General features: G+C 50.0%; 3 protein-coding genes across 5 annotated transcripts; 1 reads left to right on the forward strand and 2 right to left on the reverse strand.

The window, feature by feature from the left end:
- Nucleotides 1-341: 341 nt before the first annotated feature.
- LOC102089429 (histone H2A) lies at nt 342-1295 on the forward strand. Its single transcript, XM_013372117.3, has one exon. It carries the CDS (start codon nt 552-554, stop codon nt 981-983), a length of 432 nt encoding a protein of 143 aa, XP_013227571.2. The 5' UTR covers nt 342-551; the 3' UTR covers nt 984-1295.
- HMBS (hydroxymethylbilane synthase) lies at nt 1215-9545 on the reverse strand. Of its 2 annotated transcripts, none has more exons than XM_065040118.1 (13): nt 9341-9545; nt 7690-7762; nt 6974-7023; nt 6822-6877; nt 6066-6143; nt 5675-5752; nt 5028-5103; nt 4321-4434; nt 3948-3986; nt 3381-3500; nt 3087-3140; nt 2475-2561; nt 1215-2253 (listed from the first exon to the last, which is right to left on the reverse strand). In XM_065040118.1, exons 1-13 carry the CDS (start codon nt 9461-9463, stop codon nt 2080-2082), a joined length of 1122 nt encoding a protein of 373 aa, XP_064896190.1. In that variant the 5' UTR covers nt 9464-9545; the 3' UTR covers nt 1215-2079. The 2 variants fall into 2 exon arrangements, with proteins under 2 accessions (XP_064896190.1, XP_064896191.1); XM_065040119.1 differs by lacking the exon at nt 9341-9545 and adding an exon at nt 8750-9281.
- Nucleotides 9546-9637: 92 nt separating this feature from the next.
- On the reverse strand, nt 9638-18289 carry VPS11 (VPS11 core subunit of CORVET and HOPS complexes). Of its 2 annotated transcripts, none has more exons than XM_005500701.3 (16): nt 18094-18289; nt 17648-17796; nt 17328-17463; nt 16401-16564; nt 16052-16299; nt 15449-15650; nt 15016-15167; nt 13867-14053; nt 13313-13456; nt 12642-12824; nt 12185-12346; nt 11548-11687; nt 11045-11247; nt 10391-10562; nt 10064-10286; nt 9638-9907 (listed from the first exon to the last, which is right to left on the reverse strand). In XM_005500701.3, exons 1-16 carry the CDS (start codon nt 18245-18247, stop codon nt 9743-9745), a joined length of 2784 nt encoding a protein of 927 aa, XP_005500758.2. In that variant the 5' UTR covers nt 18248-18289; the 3' UTR covers nt 9638-9742. The 2 variants fall into 2 exon arrangements, with proteins under 2 accessions (XP_005500758.2, XP_064896162.1); XM_065040090.1 differs by having other exon boundaries at nt 17648-17792; nt 18090-18278.
- Between the last annotated feature and the right edge of the window lie 288 nt (nt 18290-18577).

Consider the following 18577-nt stretch of genomic DNA (forward strand, 5'->3'; position numbering starts at 1 on the left):
AAGAGTATTGACACATGGTGACACCAGGTTGCACGATGCATCCCTGTGGCCTTCTGCCCTGCCAGGGGCTGATCATTTCTGGAGCAGAGCCGCTCCCTCCGTACATCACCGAGGGGTGACACAGAGCTGCTCTGTCAGGCGCGCAGCGCTCGCGCAGGGGCGCTTTGGCTGCTCCGGAGCGCAGTTACCGTCACAGGCTCACTGCGGCAGAATGCGGCCTCTCCGCAGCCACCGCACGACCGCCCGCCCCCGAGACGCTCACCCCCGCACCAACACGCGCAGCGCAGTATGAATTTCGCGCCTTACCTTCTTATTGGTCGGTCTCTGTCGCCAATAGACTCGGGGCAAGCGCCGTGTTGTCGCAGACATGACCAATCAGCAGAAAGTTTCTTCTGTCAGGTGCACCAATAGCGAGGAGTAGCGGCGCTGTCCAATGAGCGGAGCCCTACTTTGCGGAAGGTTATAAAAGGGCTGGGTGCGGAGGCTCCTACCTCATTTCGCCGCAGAGCTCGGTAAAGGAGTGGGTGCTGCCGGCAGCGAATCGAGGCGCCATGTCTGGCCGTGGCAAGAGCGGCGGTAAGGCCCGAGCGAAGGCCAAGTCTCGCTCGTCCCGGGCTGGGCTGCAGTTCCCGGTCGGGCGCGTCCACCGGCTGCTGCGGCGCGGGCACTACGCGGAGCGGGTGGGGGCCGGCGCGCCCGTCTACCTGGCCGCCGTGCTGGAGTACCTGACGGCCGAGATCCTGGAGCTGGCGGGCAACGCGGCGCGCGACAACAAGAAGACGCGCATCATCCCCCGTCACCTGCAGCTGGCGGTGCGCAACGACGAGGAGCTCAACAAGCTGCTGGGCGGTGTCACCATCGCGCAGGGCGGCGTCCTGCCCAACATCCAGGCCGTGCTGCTGCCCAAGAAGACGAGCGGCGGCGGCGCGGGCCCCGCCAAGGCCGGCAAGAAGGGCAGCGGGCAGCAGTCACAGGAGTACTAGGCCGGCCGGCCCCGCAGCACCACACAAAGGCCCTTTTCAGGGCCACCCTCATCGCTCAGCGGGAGAGCTGCGATCCGCGGGGGGAGGGGAGCGCGTCTCTGTCCCGGAGGCGGTGCGGGGCCCCGCCCGCCGGGCGGCGGCCAACTCACGTGCCGGTGAGGAACAGGTCCGCTCGAGTCCAGTCCGAAAACAACCGTCAAGGGCTGCTCCGTACAGACTGACACACTGGGGTGCTTGTAATTTAACTGTATTTATCGTCTGTTACATTCAGTGGACATTGCATAGAGAATAAATCACGCTTCATTTCCAAAACGGGACCCCAGCAAGGTGCCGTTTCGGTGTTTCTACAAGGCACTGTCGGGCACGAGCCCCACTCAACGGATGGCACGCAGGCAGCAAGCACAAGGAGCCCCAGTAAAAGGGAAGGGGGATGAGTTACAGAGAAAGGCACAATAACCCAAATTGCGCTGCTTTATCTCCCCAGTGACTGGTTAATATAGATTAAAGTCTCAGATTACAATCCTAGACAAGCACACAAGGGCAATTAAAATGGCTGTCCCATTACTTCCTAGTTTATTACTGGCCAACTGACAAATTTGCATCTGATAAACTTAATTTCTTACCTGGCATCTGTGCTACTGCACTGTAAGGAACCTGGTGCTGGGAACCTAATAGTCTTCAGCATTCCAATGAGTGAACAGGCCCAAATACTATTAATGACTACTTAGTACCGTCAGACAGTACGGCACTTCAGTACCATCACAGTTGAGTCTCTGATTATCAACTCTAATGAGTGCCTTGCTCCTACATGGAATAGAACACTTGCATTTTTTTAAATTTCTTTTTAGCTTCCTAGGCACAAAAATTGTTGAAAAAACTTCACAGACACTGCAATTTAGAGAAATGCAGAGAGGGATGAGAAACCTGAACGGCATCAACCGCTCAAGTTATTCAACTTAGTATCTCAAGTTTTTGTGCCCAAACTTCCAATAAGACCGGTGTGAATGCTTAAATAAATCACTTCCTCCAAAGGAGGATGGTGGGGGAGCTGCAGAGCTGTCGGAGTTGTAGCGATCGTGCTAACTGCACCACGGGCTTAGCGGGCATCGTTGAGCTGCCTTGCCACGCTAAGGATGTGCTTCGCTCCCTTGCTCAGAAGCAAACTAGCTAGTTCCACACCAAGGTTCTCTGCAGCTTGCAGGGCCTGGCCAGGGACATTCTTGGCCGTGATGCCAACATGCTGCACGTCATCGTTTGGTCCATCTTCATTCTGCAAATGTAAACACTTCGATGTAAGGCAGCGGGAAGGCATGGGCGATGAATAGTTGAAGCCACATGCGAGATGGGGTAAAATCTGTGGTCTGTAGAGCCTCGAGAACAAGAACAGTGTGCTGCTACAGCTTCCAAGGAACCAGACCAAAAGTAACAGATTTCAAGGGGTCTGGTTTTGTCCTTTGGGTTCAGGTTTTGAACCCATGGTGGTTCACATACCTGTTGGGGATAATTAACACTGGTTTGCATAGTGTCCTTCAGGCTGTCCGATCCGTCCAAACTGTAGACCGCTCCTGTCAAATACAACTTGGAAAGACATACAGAAGGGATTAATACCACATCAAACAAACAATAATACATGACATAAGTCCAGGCGGGAAGGCTTTTGTAGCACAGTAGGATCAGCAATAGCTGTATAATACAACTGTAAGAAAAGTAACGCCTGTTAGGGAAGGTGCAACTTCCTAAGAAAAAAGATGAACTTTGTTCTAGCTTCCCACCTCCTTAATTACAGGCCGTGGTGTAAAAATACTGATTGTCTGGGGTCAGAAGTGAGACTTCTGAATCTCAGGGCAACACTGGCTTTAAAGAAGAGGAGGCAGAAATCTGGTACTTACTATCAGGGCATTTTCTAGACAACTGAGCTTCAGCAGCCAGACCCATTCTCACGCTCATGGACACAAACCCAGAGGCTCGAGTCAGGAGCCCATCCACCCTAATTAGCTAGTGAAAGTATCTGCCAGAGTTACCTTGAGCAAAGGATCAGGGAACACGCACACACTGGAAGAGGTTTCCAGAGATAATCCCCGACAAATACAAAGCACTCCTCACCTGGCCATCGCTCAGCGTGCTGTCGACAGCAACAGGGACGCTACATCCACCTTCCTAAAAGAGAAAGGTAACACTGAGGCTCCGCCACAACACATTCAAAGGAAAGGCCTCTGAAAGGTTCTGGCTGCATTATTACAACACCGCCTATTGCTCTTCAGGCTCTTCTCAGTTCAGAAGTAGTATCTACTTCGTAGTTTTAGGAAAGCATAACAGATTTCCCACACTACGGCCTCAGGTCCAGTAGCAGAGCAGTATTTGCTGCTGCAGGCAGAAGAGAGAGGATGTCACACCTACCAAACGCTTCATAAAGGCTCTCTCAGCGATGCAGCATAACACGGTGTCTGCGTCATGCAGGGCAGAGACCATATTCAGTATTTCTTGGTCTTTGGCACGAACTTCCACTGCTAAGGCACCCTAGAAGAATAAAGAGAAACACACAACATAATAATCATAACAATTCCTCAACCTCATCCATCTCTGTGTGCACTCAGCATTGGTCATGAAACAGAACTCAGAGGCTGGGTGCATTTCCCTACAGGAGTGATGTTTACAGAAATGAATTACCAAACAATCCACTAGTTGCAGAGACATCCTATAGTAGCTGCTGTAAAGAGAAGATCAGAACTCACTTCAGCCAAGAGTTCACGATCATGATGTCACCTCAAAGCACTCTCAGAACCTGTCTCAGTTGAGTGCATATATAGAAAAACGCACCCCAAACTGGCAATGAAAGAGATTGATATAGTAGTTCTTTAGCAATCAACACACCAGCAGTGTTTGGCACTATTAACTACCCTGACACACTATGCTACTCCTGGCTTTCAATATGCAGTAGGCTTAAGACATAAAGTCGTAACGTACCTGCCCAACAGCATACAGACAATCCTCAGGGCTTAGGAGCTGCAAGTAAAATCAGAGGTAACTTAGGTTGAACTGTTCAGAAGAGAGGAAGTGAGAACCCAATTCTATGCTCACCTCTAACATCAATTCATTTTGTGCCTGATCAAAGAAATACCACCTCCCCCTTCCCATACTTCAATGTTTCCACCCTAGAGGGAGGTCATGCACTGTCCCTCACCTGGACTGGAACACTTTGTGAATTAGCTACTCAGAAAAATCTGCACTGGATTCAGCAGACTGTATGCTTATCTTTGACAGAAAAACCGCAAGGTCTGAAAGGCAACCAGTTGATGGTTTGGCAAAGAATGGTATTTTCTGCTTTGCTGCTCCTCACCTGGCCAATGCGATTCTCCCAGCCCATCCTCTTCAGCCCCGCAGCAGCCAGGATGATGGCACTGAAGTCTTCCTTCTCATCTAGCTTCTTTAAGCGGGTGTTTAAGTTCCCTCTCTGTAGAAGTGATTAAGCAAGCAAAGAAACAGCAGCCAAACAGCTCTATAACCACTTAACGTTCGCATGAGTGTGTTTACCAGATGTACAGAATCCAACAGATTCCAACTGAGAACCAGTCAGAGTACCATCCTGAAAGAAGTGTTAAATGCAGACAATTGTTTCCTTAAATAGAATTTTGCCAAGCATTATGGAACATTAACTCAAGCACCGACTCTCGTAAGATAGGCATGTCATTCAAGTACGTTATTAACACCCGACACCAACTGCTTTGGCATAGCAGAGAACTAGGTTACCTCGTGGTGCCTTTCAGCACTAGTTCCACAGCCCACTCGGGAACTAGTGGCGCAAATTGCATCCAGGGTACTGGGAACCAATCGGCATTTGGCCACATCACTGTAACAAACATGTGACGGGCACTTGTCAAGCAGTTTTTTGAACCTTAACGTAACATTAATCTGTATCCTGAATCTCAGCTAGATTAAGGCTATGGTATATTTGTACACCCCTCTCAGAGTTTTTTAAACTTGTTTAAGCTATATTTTCCTGTTTGCAGCTTTATGCAGCTCCCACGCTTTGTGGGGAAAGGATACGATATCCCTGAATTCTAACTGAGGGAACTTCTTTTTGAGCTGGGCTGCTCGCCGAAGTGAACTGGTTCCGATCACACTGTGGGGAAAATAAAACCAATGAAATCCAGAATACTCCTACACTTACCTCCAGCCAGATGTCAGAACTTTCAAGGAAACAAATTATGACTGTTGTTTGCTTTGTTTGTGTTTGGTTGTTTTGTTGTGTTTTGTTTTGTTTTTAATTGAGTTTGAAGATCCAAGAAGCTGCCAATGATTTGTCTCCCTAGAAGAGAGAAAACCACTCTGAAGTTTAGCATAAAGCCTGGCTGAAGGCTGCAGGCTTTTGTGTGCATTCTTCTGCAGTAAGCACAACACAAAGGAGAACAACTTCACTCTGCAGACTATAAGAAAGGGTCTAATTTGAGGAAACACTGCAACTCAAGTGTGGCTCTGGAGATCCAGCGTCACTCGGCGCGCAGCACTCCCTTGAGACAACGTGGCTCTTTTCAGCAGGTGGGTTCGGTGTAGTGTCTATGGAGAACTAATGGATGGCAGTGTAAAACCACAACAGGACAAAGCAATGAGCTCACTGACTCGCTGCTGGGCAGTACCAACAAACTCCTCCCTTCCATTTTCATACCTGTCTGCCCCTTCCTCTCCCCACTCACCTCTTTTCAGGAAGGAGGTGCAGTGTTTTCCCGCAGTTTTTGGGATGAAACACAACAGCATCCAGTGGGTTTTCCCTTCTGCAAAATAGCGCAAGTGCAGAATGGCTGACACGTCATTTAACAGAAGGCTGTTAGGCATAACGGTTCTGCTATTGGTCCCCAGAGGAGCAGTCTCTGGCTCCAAAATACCCCCTCATCATTGTAAAAGCAAGAATTTCCAGCAAACTCGCTGGCAATGGAACACTAAGGCAGCCCTGACGTTTCCACTTTTTCAGAGATAAATCAGAGGGTGGTCAAGCTCTGAACACGTAAAAAGACCTAAGCTGTCTCTGCTTTCCTACCATTACCAACACAGTACAAGGCAAGAACCAAGCCTCACATCCACACTTACTTGCAGACAGCGCCGATGGTAAAGCCAGGAGGAAGAGAAGTGGGCAGGTCCTTCAAAGAGTGAACCACAAGGTCAACTCTAAAAATCAGAAGACAGTAATCACTGAACAGATGGTTGAGCTCCCATGGTACCTACCAGAGGCCTGCAGAAGAACGTGTTTGGTTTTAAACCTACTTTAACTAAGGCACAAGCACCAGTGAAACCCTCGTCGTGATATTGGAAAACAAACTAACAAACAAAAAACAACCCATGCAAAAAAGGCTGCTCCAGAAAGAGCCTGAACAGTTTCTCTGTAGAAGGAAGTTACCCAGAAAGCAGCACAACCTGCCCAATTATCCTGCGTGTTTAGCATGCAAATACATGAACTAATAAATGTTTACACTGAAGTTATGCAATATGTTAATGCCACCAAGCGAAGTAGTTTTAAAAGAACATAGTTCTACACAGGAATTGGATTCCATTGTATCCTCTCTGACGCGCATGTAACACATCAATCATGGGGGGTGAGAGGGGGGAACCAAACACACAAACGAAAACAAACTGGGTCAGAGCAAGCTACACAACAACTCCACAATACGTGGCCTAAACCCAGGGTAAAGACAGAAGAGAAAGAAGAAAAGAACAAAGACTTTTCAAAGGATTTCTTTCTAGCCAGAGAGGTACCAGACCAGAAGGAAACCACGTATACAGCATGCCAAAAACGTCCAAAGAGCACCAGGAATGCCAGAAGAGGAAGAGAAAACCATGAGCTCTTACTCATTTCTTTCAAGTGCATTTTCCAGCTCTTTGGTGAAGAGGCTCTTCTCTCCGATCTACACGTAAACGGAGGAATATGAATCACAAAAGAAACATCTGCAAATACATCATCAAACAGGATTACTTCCTGCGTAGAGGAAGAGATCCTTTACCTTGGAAAGGGCTGTATCCAAAATCTTGTCTCCGGTCGTTGACATGGCAACTGCTCAGAGAGAGAACACAGGTAAAACGTGAGGCTGGGTCAGAGCACCTGGGCCTAGACTGGAAATATCTACGTAACGTGACAAGCAGCGCAGGGTCACACGCTACTGCATGAACGCAGACTCCAGATAAACCTAAGAGCAGCTCACTTCTAGAAATACCTTGCGCTCAAGATAAGGGAAACTGTGACTTCCTTCACTGCCCTCAAAAACAGAGCAAGGAGAAACAGCGCAGGTGTTGGGAAGAGTTGACCAAACGGATATTGCCACAGTCTTTCTCTGGAGTGCTGGTAAACAGCTACCCAGCAGTTCCCTTCAGTGTAAGGCTGGGATCCCCTCATTCCCGCTGAATGCCTCAAGCCCCACACAGAAAAATGTCCGTAATGCACAGTGGGGCATGGCCGGAGTGACACCAGGTCCTCAAATGGAGTGAAATAACACCATTTGCGCAACACGCTCAGAGCTTCAATCACCAGCTCACAAAATCCGCCCTTCCCTTAAAGAAAGCAGCAGCAGTTGCTCAGCCGCACGACCTAACTGAATTCAGACGGCACTCTTAGATAAGCAGGGGTCGAATCCTCCTCGTGACAGCACTCTACACGCAAGTCTTGCGCACAGAGATAAGCCCCGGCTGCCGTCTACCCCGGGGCAGCATCCAAACAACTCACCGATCTCAAAGTGGACGTCAGGGTACAGCTCACGGAGCATCTCGACCACGCTGTCGGTCTGAATCCGGGCCAGCTGCAACAAAGCAGAAAGCAAAGCTTTAAACAAAAAGCACATCATCCATACGGTAGCGAGGGAGGACTTTGCTGTTCTTTGACAGTCAGGCACTATGTTCTCTAAATCAAAAGCACTAGCAGTAGCCCCAGGTAAAATCGCTCCTCGAACCATGCTGGCTCGCATCGTGACTAGAGCACTTCACTGAGGAACTTATTGCACCTACTAAGTGGCAGAATGACGTCGCCCCGTGTCCAGCGCTGTTGTGACCAAAGCACTGACACGGTAAAGCAAATAATTTATCAAGTTAGGAAGAGCAACCAGAACAGCAGCCTATATGTGAGGATTCACAGACTCTGTGGCCAGCTGTGTTATTATGGTCATCAGCTGTCCCCCCATCCGAAATTCCATTTCTCTACATCACCTCAGCACCCTTATTCACAGTGTTCACCCACCTAACTTTGGGCTGCGTGGTTTCATCCCTGTGGAATGCGACTGCTGAAAGATGCCTGCTCATCGGCAAGCAGGTGGAAAGCAAACACAACCATCCTCCTGTTTCTCAGTGATGAAAGAACAAGTCACATCACACACTGGGTACTCTCTTTTTCTAAGAGTGTGAATTTTACCAATACTGCACGTTTTGGGAGAAGCCAAGAGGATCTCACTGCGTCACTGAAAAATCTATAGTTGCTGGGAAATGAGTTACTTATCCGCTGTTAAGATCAGAGGATCAGAGCTCTACTTAGAGGTTCTATGGATTTTAAAAAGAAAAAAAAAAAAAAGCACAACAGCTTAGGTCTGCACACACAACAAGCAACGGATCTTAAAGCAGTAAAGTGCAGGAAGAACATTTCCTTGCATAAGAACAGCAGAAGCAAGCAAAATAAAAACAAAACTACACTATCAGAGGATCATTCCACGCACACAAACAGCAGCAGGCTGCTGGAGCCACGCCAGCCAGTTTCAGCCTTGTTCCCACTGATGAGCTGCGTGGCCTGGGGCAATTACCTTTGTTCACACGACTGCTGTTTCCCTGCAGCTAAAAGGAACGTTAGTAGCGGTTTCCCTCTGCACACGGCCACGAGAGCCCCAGGTTAGGAAACGTGGAAGCAGGCATGCACGGCTGCGTCCCTTGCCGTGATATCTATGCGAATTGCCTTCTTGCAAGTACAGAGCCCTCCCCAGAACGAATAAGATTATCTCAGAACAAAGGCCTGGCGGACGTTTATCTGCCTTTGCCAGGCTGCTCCCCCTGCTGCAGCCCGCTGCCAGGAGATAGCCGCTGTATCGCTGGACGCATCTGTTCCCGTCCTTCGGCGGGCTGAGACCACCAGTCCTTCCAGGTCTTTTTGTGGGGTTTTTTTCCCGCCTCCCTGGAAGAGCCGCAAAGTTCCGCAAGTCCACAAGTCCCCAGCAAGATCCCTGCTGTCCCGGAAGGGCACCTGCACTCTCCGTTCACCACACAGAGGTGACCCAACTTATTAACTGTCGCCCAGGCACCACAGAATGCGGCCTCCGACCCTACCCTGGGAGTCTCCGGACAGGGACCGGGACTCTATGGACCGCGGGTGCCAAGGACGGGACACCCCCGCTGCCTACCTGGCTCCGCCGGGTGCCCACGCGGACCGCTCCGCCGCCCACGCCGTTCTCGCCCTGCGGCAACACCCGGGCCAGCGGCCGCCCCGGCACCGGCGGCGCTTCGCCCCCTCCCAGCTCCGCCATGGCGCCCTCAGCGCTGCCCGCTGTGGCCGTCGGCACCGCCTCCACACGTCACGTCCGGCTGCCCACGTGACCACCGCCAGCCTGTGGCGTCGCTGGCGCTGCAAAAGTCCGCGCGCTCCCCGAGGCCCCGCCCCTGCCCGCCCGAGGCCCCGCCCCTGCCCGCACTCAAGGCGCTCCCAGCCAGCCCGCTTTATTGGGGACACGGGACAGGGACAAGGGACAGCGCAAAGGCCGCGCACAGGTCTCCCGAGGACACGCAGGGTGCTGCCACGGCCCGGGTCAGGTGCTCCGCTTGGTGTGGGTGAGCAGCTCCCGCTGCAGCCCAGCCTCGATGGTGGCAGCCGCCTTCCCCACGGGCAGGTCTGTGATGAGCGTGAGCTTGTTGAAGACGCCGCGGCCAAAGTAGTCGGCGACGACAGAGAAGCCGTCATTGGAACATTTGAGCTGCCAGACATAAAGCAGCAGCGTCAGCAAGAGCCTCCAGCCCCGCTCCTTTCACCCCTTGTGCTTCCAGCCTCTTTGCCAGACACAGCGGCAGTTCAAAAAAGAACCTAAACCCTGTATGTTTAAACTTGGTACGACAGGCAACATTACCCCTACCTGATGCTGAAACTGGTCATGCAGATCTCTCTTCTGCTCCTGGGCTCGAATCATGTCCATCACTTTGCGATTTTCTGGCATGCAAGTGGGACACTCTGAGTCGCTCTCAGAGTAGCTTTCGAAGCAATGCTGGTGGAAGGAATGACCGCACAGAAAGTGGACCGACGGCAGCTCTAGGGCACTGGTGCAAATGCTACACTTGGTCTTCTGAAAGATCTTGGGACTGAGAGAGTGAGAGGAGGCAAGAAGGACAAAGTATATTTTTCCTTAATAAAATAAACGAGTAGTTCTGTCCCACATAAGACAAGAGATCACACAGCCCCACACCTTGCCTTTAGCTCTTCGATCTCCTTGCGGATCCTCGTCGTCTCTTCTCGGTATTTTTGAATTCTCTGCTCATCCTGCTCTATCTGGCGGCTCTGCTTCTGCAGCTTGTTGACAAGATAATCCTTAATCACAGACAGGGTGGCTGTGGAGTTATGAGCCAGTGTCTGCACAACTGAGACGAAGCAAGATGTTAGTTTAAACACAAGCAAAAAACCAGCAGCTACATCAGCCCTACCCTGACCAGACTGCTTTGCCAGCTTCAGGTAAAGGCAGTCGGCATTCTTATGGAATCAAGGGTTCATTTAAAGACTCCGTTTCAGCCTGACGTCTTCCTGAAAAGGGTGACTGGGAGCTTGTTCGGCCAGCTCAGACCCAAAGGACCAAAGCAAGGATCTAGCAGATTGGATTCCATTTCAACTTTTCCAGCAAGGCAAAGCCCTTCACCTCCCCACACTGACAAAACAGAAATCACCCGCAGACATCTCTACGGCTGATGCCTCAGATCTTTGTGACTGGCATCGCTCTTCCCTAGAGCGCAGGTTATTACTTCAAACGGTGGGCTCCAACTTGGCTGATACTTCTGTCAAATTTCTAATCTACGGAGCGTGCTATAAATCAGTTTTGGGGGTGGGCTGGGGTGCCACACATTATTACCAAGCAGCGGAGGCATGAGATTCTTGTTCTCGATGTGTTTCAGCACCGCAGCAATAAACTCTTTGCAGTCCTCCTCCTTCCGTGCAAAGTAGCCAAGCGCCTGCTCCCAGAGACAAGCCTCTTGGTCTCCATACAACTCACACACCTCAATCACCTTCTTGTACTGCTCATTCTGCATGTGGTAGTGCATGATCTGTTGGAAACTGTGGGCAAAAGAGACACATCAGCTGCAACAATCCATCTCTCGAGCTGTACAGGGACCTCAGGTTTTTGCCCAGCCATGCAATCCCCAGACATTCAAACAGAAGCCAAAACAGGTCTGTCATTCGCTCTCTACATAACTGCTCTGTTGCTCTAACGAGATATTTTCATCTGAGCAATGATCTACAGCTTCTGTCTCAAGACACTAAAGAGGTCGTTGCCGCTGTACAGGAGGGACATTCATGGCTCAGAAATCCCTGCAGTGGAGGGGGAACAGGACTCTACAGACATGCAACACTCACAGTTTGCCCTGCTCATAGAGGTAGAGGACACCATCCTTGAAATTGTGCATCTGACATAAGACCAAGGCCTTATCAAAGACTGTTTTGAACCTTCCACTCTTCAGGAGGGTGAGGGCTTCATTGTGCAGCTTCTCCTTGATCTGCAGAGAAGGGGGAGAGGTTGGGAACAGCAACACACACACACACAGAACATTCTGAACCAAGACCCAACAACAATTTGCAGCTCTTTCAAAGAGGACAGTTTTGCTGTATGCCCTCTATCCCTTTTAGGCAAACAGAAAAACAAACAAACACAAAAATTGTGACTTCTTTCACCCAAATAGCCAGCATCCTCCGAGTTCCAGGCAAGCAAATAAAGCTACTTTTGTGGGAGAGGCATCTGCCCACAGAGGTTGTATTGTCTGGAATCTGTTCTTAAATGAGATTCATACACAACAAGCTCAGCCTCACTGAAAGGATTATTTTCCCAGCTAGCAGACTGCCTTCGCATTTCTGTGCCATTCGCCCAGCACAGTGTATGTATCTTGCCTCGTGTTATCAATGGCCATCTGGAAAGGCAACAGGTTGGTAGGAATGCAAACAGGATTCAAAGACACCGTATCTCCCACTCAAAATACAAAGCTGATGGAGCTCAAACCTGCTCATCTTGTTCATGTGCCCAGTTCTGGAGTCGAAGTTCCAGTAAAGTGTCATAGACGCCCTGTGGAGAGTCAGCCTGCACGTCAGTCATGTGCTCCAGAAAAGCCTTCAGTTCTCGCGAGTTGTTTGCAAAGACTGGAATGAACTCCTCCGAATTAGCCTGTAACACAGCCAGGAAAAGTCAAGCCTCAGACAGACCGGTGCTTCTTCCCTGCCGCACAGATGCTCGCTCCCAGAGCCTGTGACGTGACAGACACAGCTCAGTACGGGACGGCAACCACAGCAGGAATCGGGTCCCGGCAATAGCAGTCTCCCTCTGGGGCTACCAGTGCACCAGGACAGGGCTTCTCACTACACCCAAAACATCAGGCCTGCACCACAAGGTGCACAGGAGCACTCGCTTGCTGCAAAGTTACTACTCAACAGCAACAACACTCAGCCAGCACACACTGTACCTTTTTTCCTTCCAGCATCCCTTCACTGTCCCCTGATGGCTGGTAATCAGTGCAAAGGATCTTCAGCAACTCCGTGGTCTCCTTAGGGACATGGTGCATCAGGATTTTACCGTACCGCTTCATGTTGCTCTCTGCCTGATCAAAAGGCAGTTTTCCAATGTAGCGCAAAGCTTCTTGGTAGTTCTGTGGAGGCAGCCAGCAAAATAACCACATGACATTGGCCTCTGCTCTCCGCTTTGAGGTTAGGACAGAAAGCATTGAAGACACACTGCAAGTATGCCATGAACACCACTCACTCTGAAGTATCGCCTATTTCACTATTTCTGCTTGCTTTCCTCCTCAGGGAGGAAGAGCGGCTGTGGCCCTGGGCTAAGAGCGCAATTTAGATCAGTCTCTCACTAACAACCCTCCCTCCTCCAAAAGGGCACTGTAAAAAGCCACATCTGAAACACAACAAATAAGACCCTCTGATTTCCACCCCTAGTCTACCGTGCAAGCCAGAAGCGGAAAGCCGACACGCGAGCAGCAGCAGGTGTTGTTACTGCTGCCTCAGCAGTCTTGTCAGCACACCAGCTGCAGGCAAGAGGTCAGTGAAATGGTGTTCTCACTGAAGAGGAGGCAACAGAAGTGGTCTCCTTCCCAAAAAGAACATGGGAGCAATGTCGCCTCACCTTGATGTCCTCTAGTTGGATTTTAAGGTACCATTCATGATGCATGTGCTTCTCTGCCAGGTACACAGCGTGAGAGTAGTAACCCGCCTGACGAAGCACCTTGATTGCCGTTTCCACATCGAAGCGGACCTCGCTCTCGCTCGTCTGCAAAAACCAATGCAGAAAGATGGTCCCTCCGCAACATTCCCACAGTCCACAAGCAGCAGTCGGGTATGTATTATAAGAGGAGGAAAGGCAGAGCAGGGATCACTTAGCACCTCTCGTGCCAGGGAAGGATCACATGTGCAGAAAGGAAAGAGTCTAATTGCCTCTCGTGAGCTTGCCAGTCACACTGGCAAACGCCAGCACGCTCAGACTCAGACGGCACACCGGCCAAACAGAGAACGCAACCGAGTGCTTGGAAATAACGGAGCCAACACAGGGGTACCGAGGGACAAATCCGTCCTCTCTCCCAACAGCACCCCCACAGGAGCCAATTTACAATGTCACCATTACCCCTTTTTAATCCTTATGATGACGTAACAGCTTTGCATGATTTCACCTTCCCCCAATACCTTAATGAACTCCTCCAGCTTGGAGCTGTCTTTGAGTTTGGTGTAGCAGTTCAGCAGAAGCGTGGTGTGGTCCGCATTGGCCAGGGACTGCAGGTGGAGCGTCTGCAGATAAGCAGTGAGGTTGTGGATACGCTGAGCATCCAGGAACTTCCGAATAACGTAAGACGGCTCCAGCTTCCCTATAGTCCTGGGAGGAGAAGAGTCTTGTTACAAGAGACCCTATACTCCGGAAATCAAAATAAGTGGAGACATTAACAGCACACAGAAGCCGTAACTTCAGCGGGAACTGCCTGCCTTGGCACCACTCGGCTACCATCAGCAGTTAGGAGTAGTTACAGTGTAAGACCACTCGTCTGCACACATGGTGAAACCACCAACCCTCTACAAAGGCTGCAATCACGTTGATGGGTGACAGCACACAAGCGGTCAACCCGCCTTTAAAGGAAGCGGTGAGAAGACGGATGATGCTCTGACCACGCTACCTGGGAAGCCCAAAAAAGGGGCAACAAAAGCTGTGTTTTCCTTTATTTCAGCCACATAACTCAAAGTCAGCTTGAAACTCACGCCCACAAGGAGCAGCTGAGCCAGTTATCCTGACACTTAGTGCAAGTTGGCAACAAAATAAATGCCGAGTTTCACCAGACAATTGGGGCTCCAAAGTTTCAGTTCTACAGGAACATAACACTTCGTGGCATTTTAAAGAGAACTACCCTGAAGTTTTCCACAAGCCACACGCAGGCAGCTCCAAGTTTTAAAAACCCGAGATGTTTCAAAATTGACGTGAAGCTGTTTGAGCATTTTCCAAGACAAATGCCATACACGGTCAAATCACACCATTCGTTTCACCTAGAGTGACCCCTTGTTTATAACAACATCAGGCCCCACTCCATCCCAACATGCAATCATTATTCACGTTAAAATATGATCAGAGAGGAGAACTTTATCCTAAGGTGTACAGAGCAATTTTTAACCAACTTTTCCTGAGACTTTTGATCTCACTGACGTGGTTCTCCCCACTGGTAGAATTTTCACTTAAAGTCCTGCTTTTGTTGTTTGGGTTTGTTTCTATTCCTGGGCTGAAACAGAAATCAAGGCCTCTGCAGCTCCTACCCACACGACACCACCACAGCTCCGCAGGACCCCGCTTACCGGATATACTGCTGGATGGCCCCATCGTGGTTCCCCTTGTTATACAGATGATCGCCATACTGCCGGAAAATCTCTGACAAACCATCGCTGTCCAAGTGGTGGCTCTTGGCCAGGTTAATGGCCATTTCAAATAAGTTCTTCCTGAACAGCATCTGTTAAATACATGGACAGAGAAGCATAATGGAAGCAGCACCCTACAAGACCAGTTCAAACACACCTGGAAAACAAGTTATTTCTTCTTTTTGGTGCTGTACACATACATGTGCTCAGGCTTTTAAATACCAAATGCGTTATAACACTGGTTATGCTGAAACACCATCAGGTCACTGGTTAGGTAACTCACTGACCTGAACAGCTCAACCTTCCAGTCTGCAGAGCCAGCGCAATCCTGCAGACATAGAGCAGAGACGAATAACAAAACTGATTTACGTGCCTCCAGTTTGGTTTGTGTATCCTTCTCCTGCAGGACGTGAATCTTCCCATCTCTGGTCAGCACATACAGAGAACCCCACTCTGCCAAGACATCCACTATATCATCGAAGATTGAGCTGTATGCGATGAATTTGTTGCACAAGTCATAGATGTTCAAGACTTGTTTGTCTGAATTCTGTGCCTCATTCCCAGCAAACTCTGACCTGGAGGGCAGAAGAAAGTTTCAGAAAACAAGGAGAGGATAAGCAGAATTCTTAACACCTATGCAAACGAGGGGTGTCCAGAGAGCAAGACAAATGGATTCATCTGGACGATTAAGCTCAGCAGACCCAGAAGCAAAGCACCACATATTTATACACGAATCCCATCTGTGTTACGCTGAGAAATTCATAGGACTGGGAAAAAATCCCACTCTTTTCACATGCTTAACTGTGCTACTCTCAGAACAGAACTTAAACAATACGTGGGTCCAGATGAATCTTAACAACCTCTGATAAAGCTGCAACCGGCTCCTAAGAGCAAAGCTTCACAAGGAAGCAGGAAAAAGAGGGAAAGCAGGAAGCTACGAGAGCCAAAAGAATTCCTCTGTTCCGAGGAGCCCTACTTTGGAGAAGTCTTTCGGTCCCTGGAGACGATGATGAGGTACCCCCGGTACCAGTGAACAATCAGCTTTTGTCCCTCGAAGGCAAAGCAGGGCCCACGTTCGTCTGGCTGATAAAGGTACACGCACTCGTTTCCTGCCACGATGAACTGGAGATCCTGGGAGGGGTCGCTGAGGGACGAACAGCGCAATCCACAGCCGTGAGTGTCCAGCTCCAGGTGCGGATAGTCCTTAACTGAAAGCATGTAAGACTACACAAAAACACAAGGTTTTGGGGATCGCTCTGAACTAGACTCTGAAGCCAAATGCAATTTACGAGTCAGAGTCTCATTTTTTCCAATTAACTTCCCACCTGGATATTCTCTGTGGTCACCACAAACAGATGCGTTGTTTTGCCAGACTGTCGGAAAGCAAGGCCAGTAACTGGATAACTGCCCTCGTGGAGGACCTGGGTCTTGCTGTGCCTGTCTCGAGTGATGTCTCCTTTCGTAAGCACAACGCTCCCATCTGCAAAACCTGGTGACGGGGACAGACTAAACTGTTACTCATACGGCACATCTGAAATACTACCCAGCATGTTAGGGCAGTTCCAGTCAGTGATAACACCTTGCTCGCCAACAACGTGTTAAGCATTAGAATTGTAACTACCATTTTAATTCACTTGCTTATTTGAAACTTATCACATGCTGTAAAAAGACCAGAGAGAGATTTCCTAAGAGCGAGTAAAACAAGCGGGTTTCACAGCTTGCCAGCAGCCCCAGTGCTGCAATTCGTCCCGGGGCTGAGGGCCACAACACACACAACGCTTTTTGACTTCAGCGCAGGGCCCAGCGCACTGGAAGCACCCGCGATGTTACTGCTCTTATTCTGTCACAAGTCAAACAAGAAACATTACAAAAGAGCAGTTAAAACCAAAAGGGGAAATTGGCTTTTTTCTTTAAAAAAAAAAAAATCTCTCCATAACATTAGGTATCACAAAACTTATGTTTTCTCCCGTACTACAACACAAGCTAAATTTAGTTCTAAGTTCAGCAATGTGTAACCTTATTGACAGACGGGGAAAGATGACATCAACTAAAAATACGTGCTTCCCTATCAAGCATTGAAGTTATTACTGTAATTTACACAGACTCGGGCTAAATTCATGTATAAAAGCTGCATGAGAAGAAAAACCGTCAAGATGTTCTATGCTGATTTTTGTGCTACCTGTTCATCTTCTCTACATCTGAGTAAGGACCACAATATTTTGCTTAAGCTATTATAGTTCAGTTTTACTTACCAATAGCCATGAAATTCAGATTCTCGTGGACAGTTAGGCAGGATACAACCGTGGGCTTGTTACCTGGTATTGCGGGAAAAATCCGCGTGCAGAGAGGATTGCCACCGTCTCGTTTCTCCAGGTTCCACACTTTAACCTACAAAGAGCAATGATGCAGCATGAGCGAAACATGGGGTGTCAGGAGGCCACGACCTGGTGCCAAATGTAACAGCACCCAGAGGAGCAAGCTGCTTAAGGCGAGAAAGATCAACCACAATAATCGCAGTAGGCTTAAGAAAGACGCATAATACAAATGCATTTTTCCTCTCTTTGTGCCTTACCAGGGGGTTAATACCCTCTTCATCCTCACCAACAGACACCAAGATGCTGTGCTGCTTCAGCTGGTACAGGTGCGTCACCCGCAGCTTGTATGCCTGGAAACTGCTGAGCTGCAGGGAGCGAGGCAGAAACCAAATCTGACCTTCCATATGTGGGGATCACGGTTAAGGCACACAACGGGGAGGAAGAAAACAACACGAAAACCCACAACAACAAAATGAACAGCACTCGCCAGCCACAGCAGACTCAACCACCTTAATGCCTGCTTCTCGCTAAGGCCCCAGTAAACGCGCTTCCGCAACCCAAGAGCACCGAAGCATTTAAGCGGCACTTTGATATTTAACGGGGGGGGGGGGGGGCACAGCCGAGCGCACGAAGCCGCCGCATCCCCGGCCGGAGCAGCCCCACGCCGGCCGCAGGGAGCCGCTCCCAACCCCGCGCAGGATATCCCCGAACACGAGGCTTCCCCGGCCCGAGTCGCAGACCGCGATGCCCGGGGGCAGAGCGAAGGGTTTTCCCCCGGCCCCATCCAGCCCCAACGGCTCCTTCACCGTCTCCCGGTCGAAGAAGACGAAGCGGCGCCACTGCAGGTAGGCCGCCATGTTGGGGCGGGGCCTGGCGGCTCACGTGACCAGCCGCCCCACCTCACGTGATCCCCCCGTAGGTCCCAGGACTCTGGGAAAGCAAAACCCGCGTCTTTCACAACCCCGCTGCTTCCCGCCGGCCTGCCTGCACCGACCGCGCGGGGCAGCGCCTCGGGCCTCCCCCGTTCCAGTGACACGGCCGCGGTCACAGCTTAAACTGTTTTCAGTTTAACGTTCAAGATTCACTCAAGACAACCCTTTCCTCCTGCCACAGCGAGAGCTGCTGGGAGAAGCTGCCCTCTCACTTTGACGTCTGCCGCAGAGTTTCCACAGGTACCAGGTACGTTA

The sequence above is a fragment of the Columba livia genome, chromosome 24 (assembly GCF_036013475.1).
Source record: "Columba livia isolate bColLiv1 breed racing homer chromosome 24, bColLiv1.pat.W.v2, whole genome shotgun sequence".
Lineage (NCBI taxonomy): Eukaryota > Metazoa > Chordata > Aves > Columbiformes > Columbidae > Columba > Columba livia.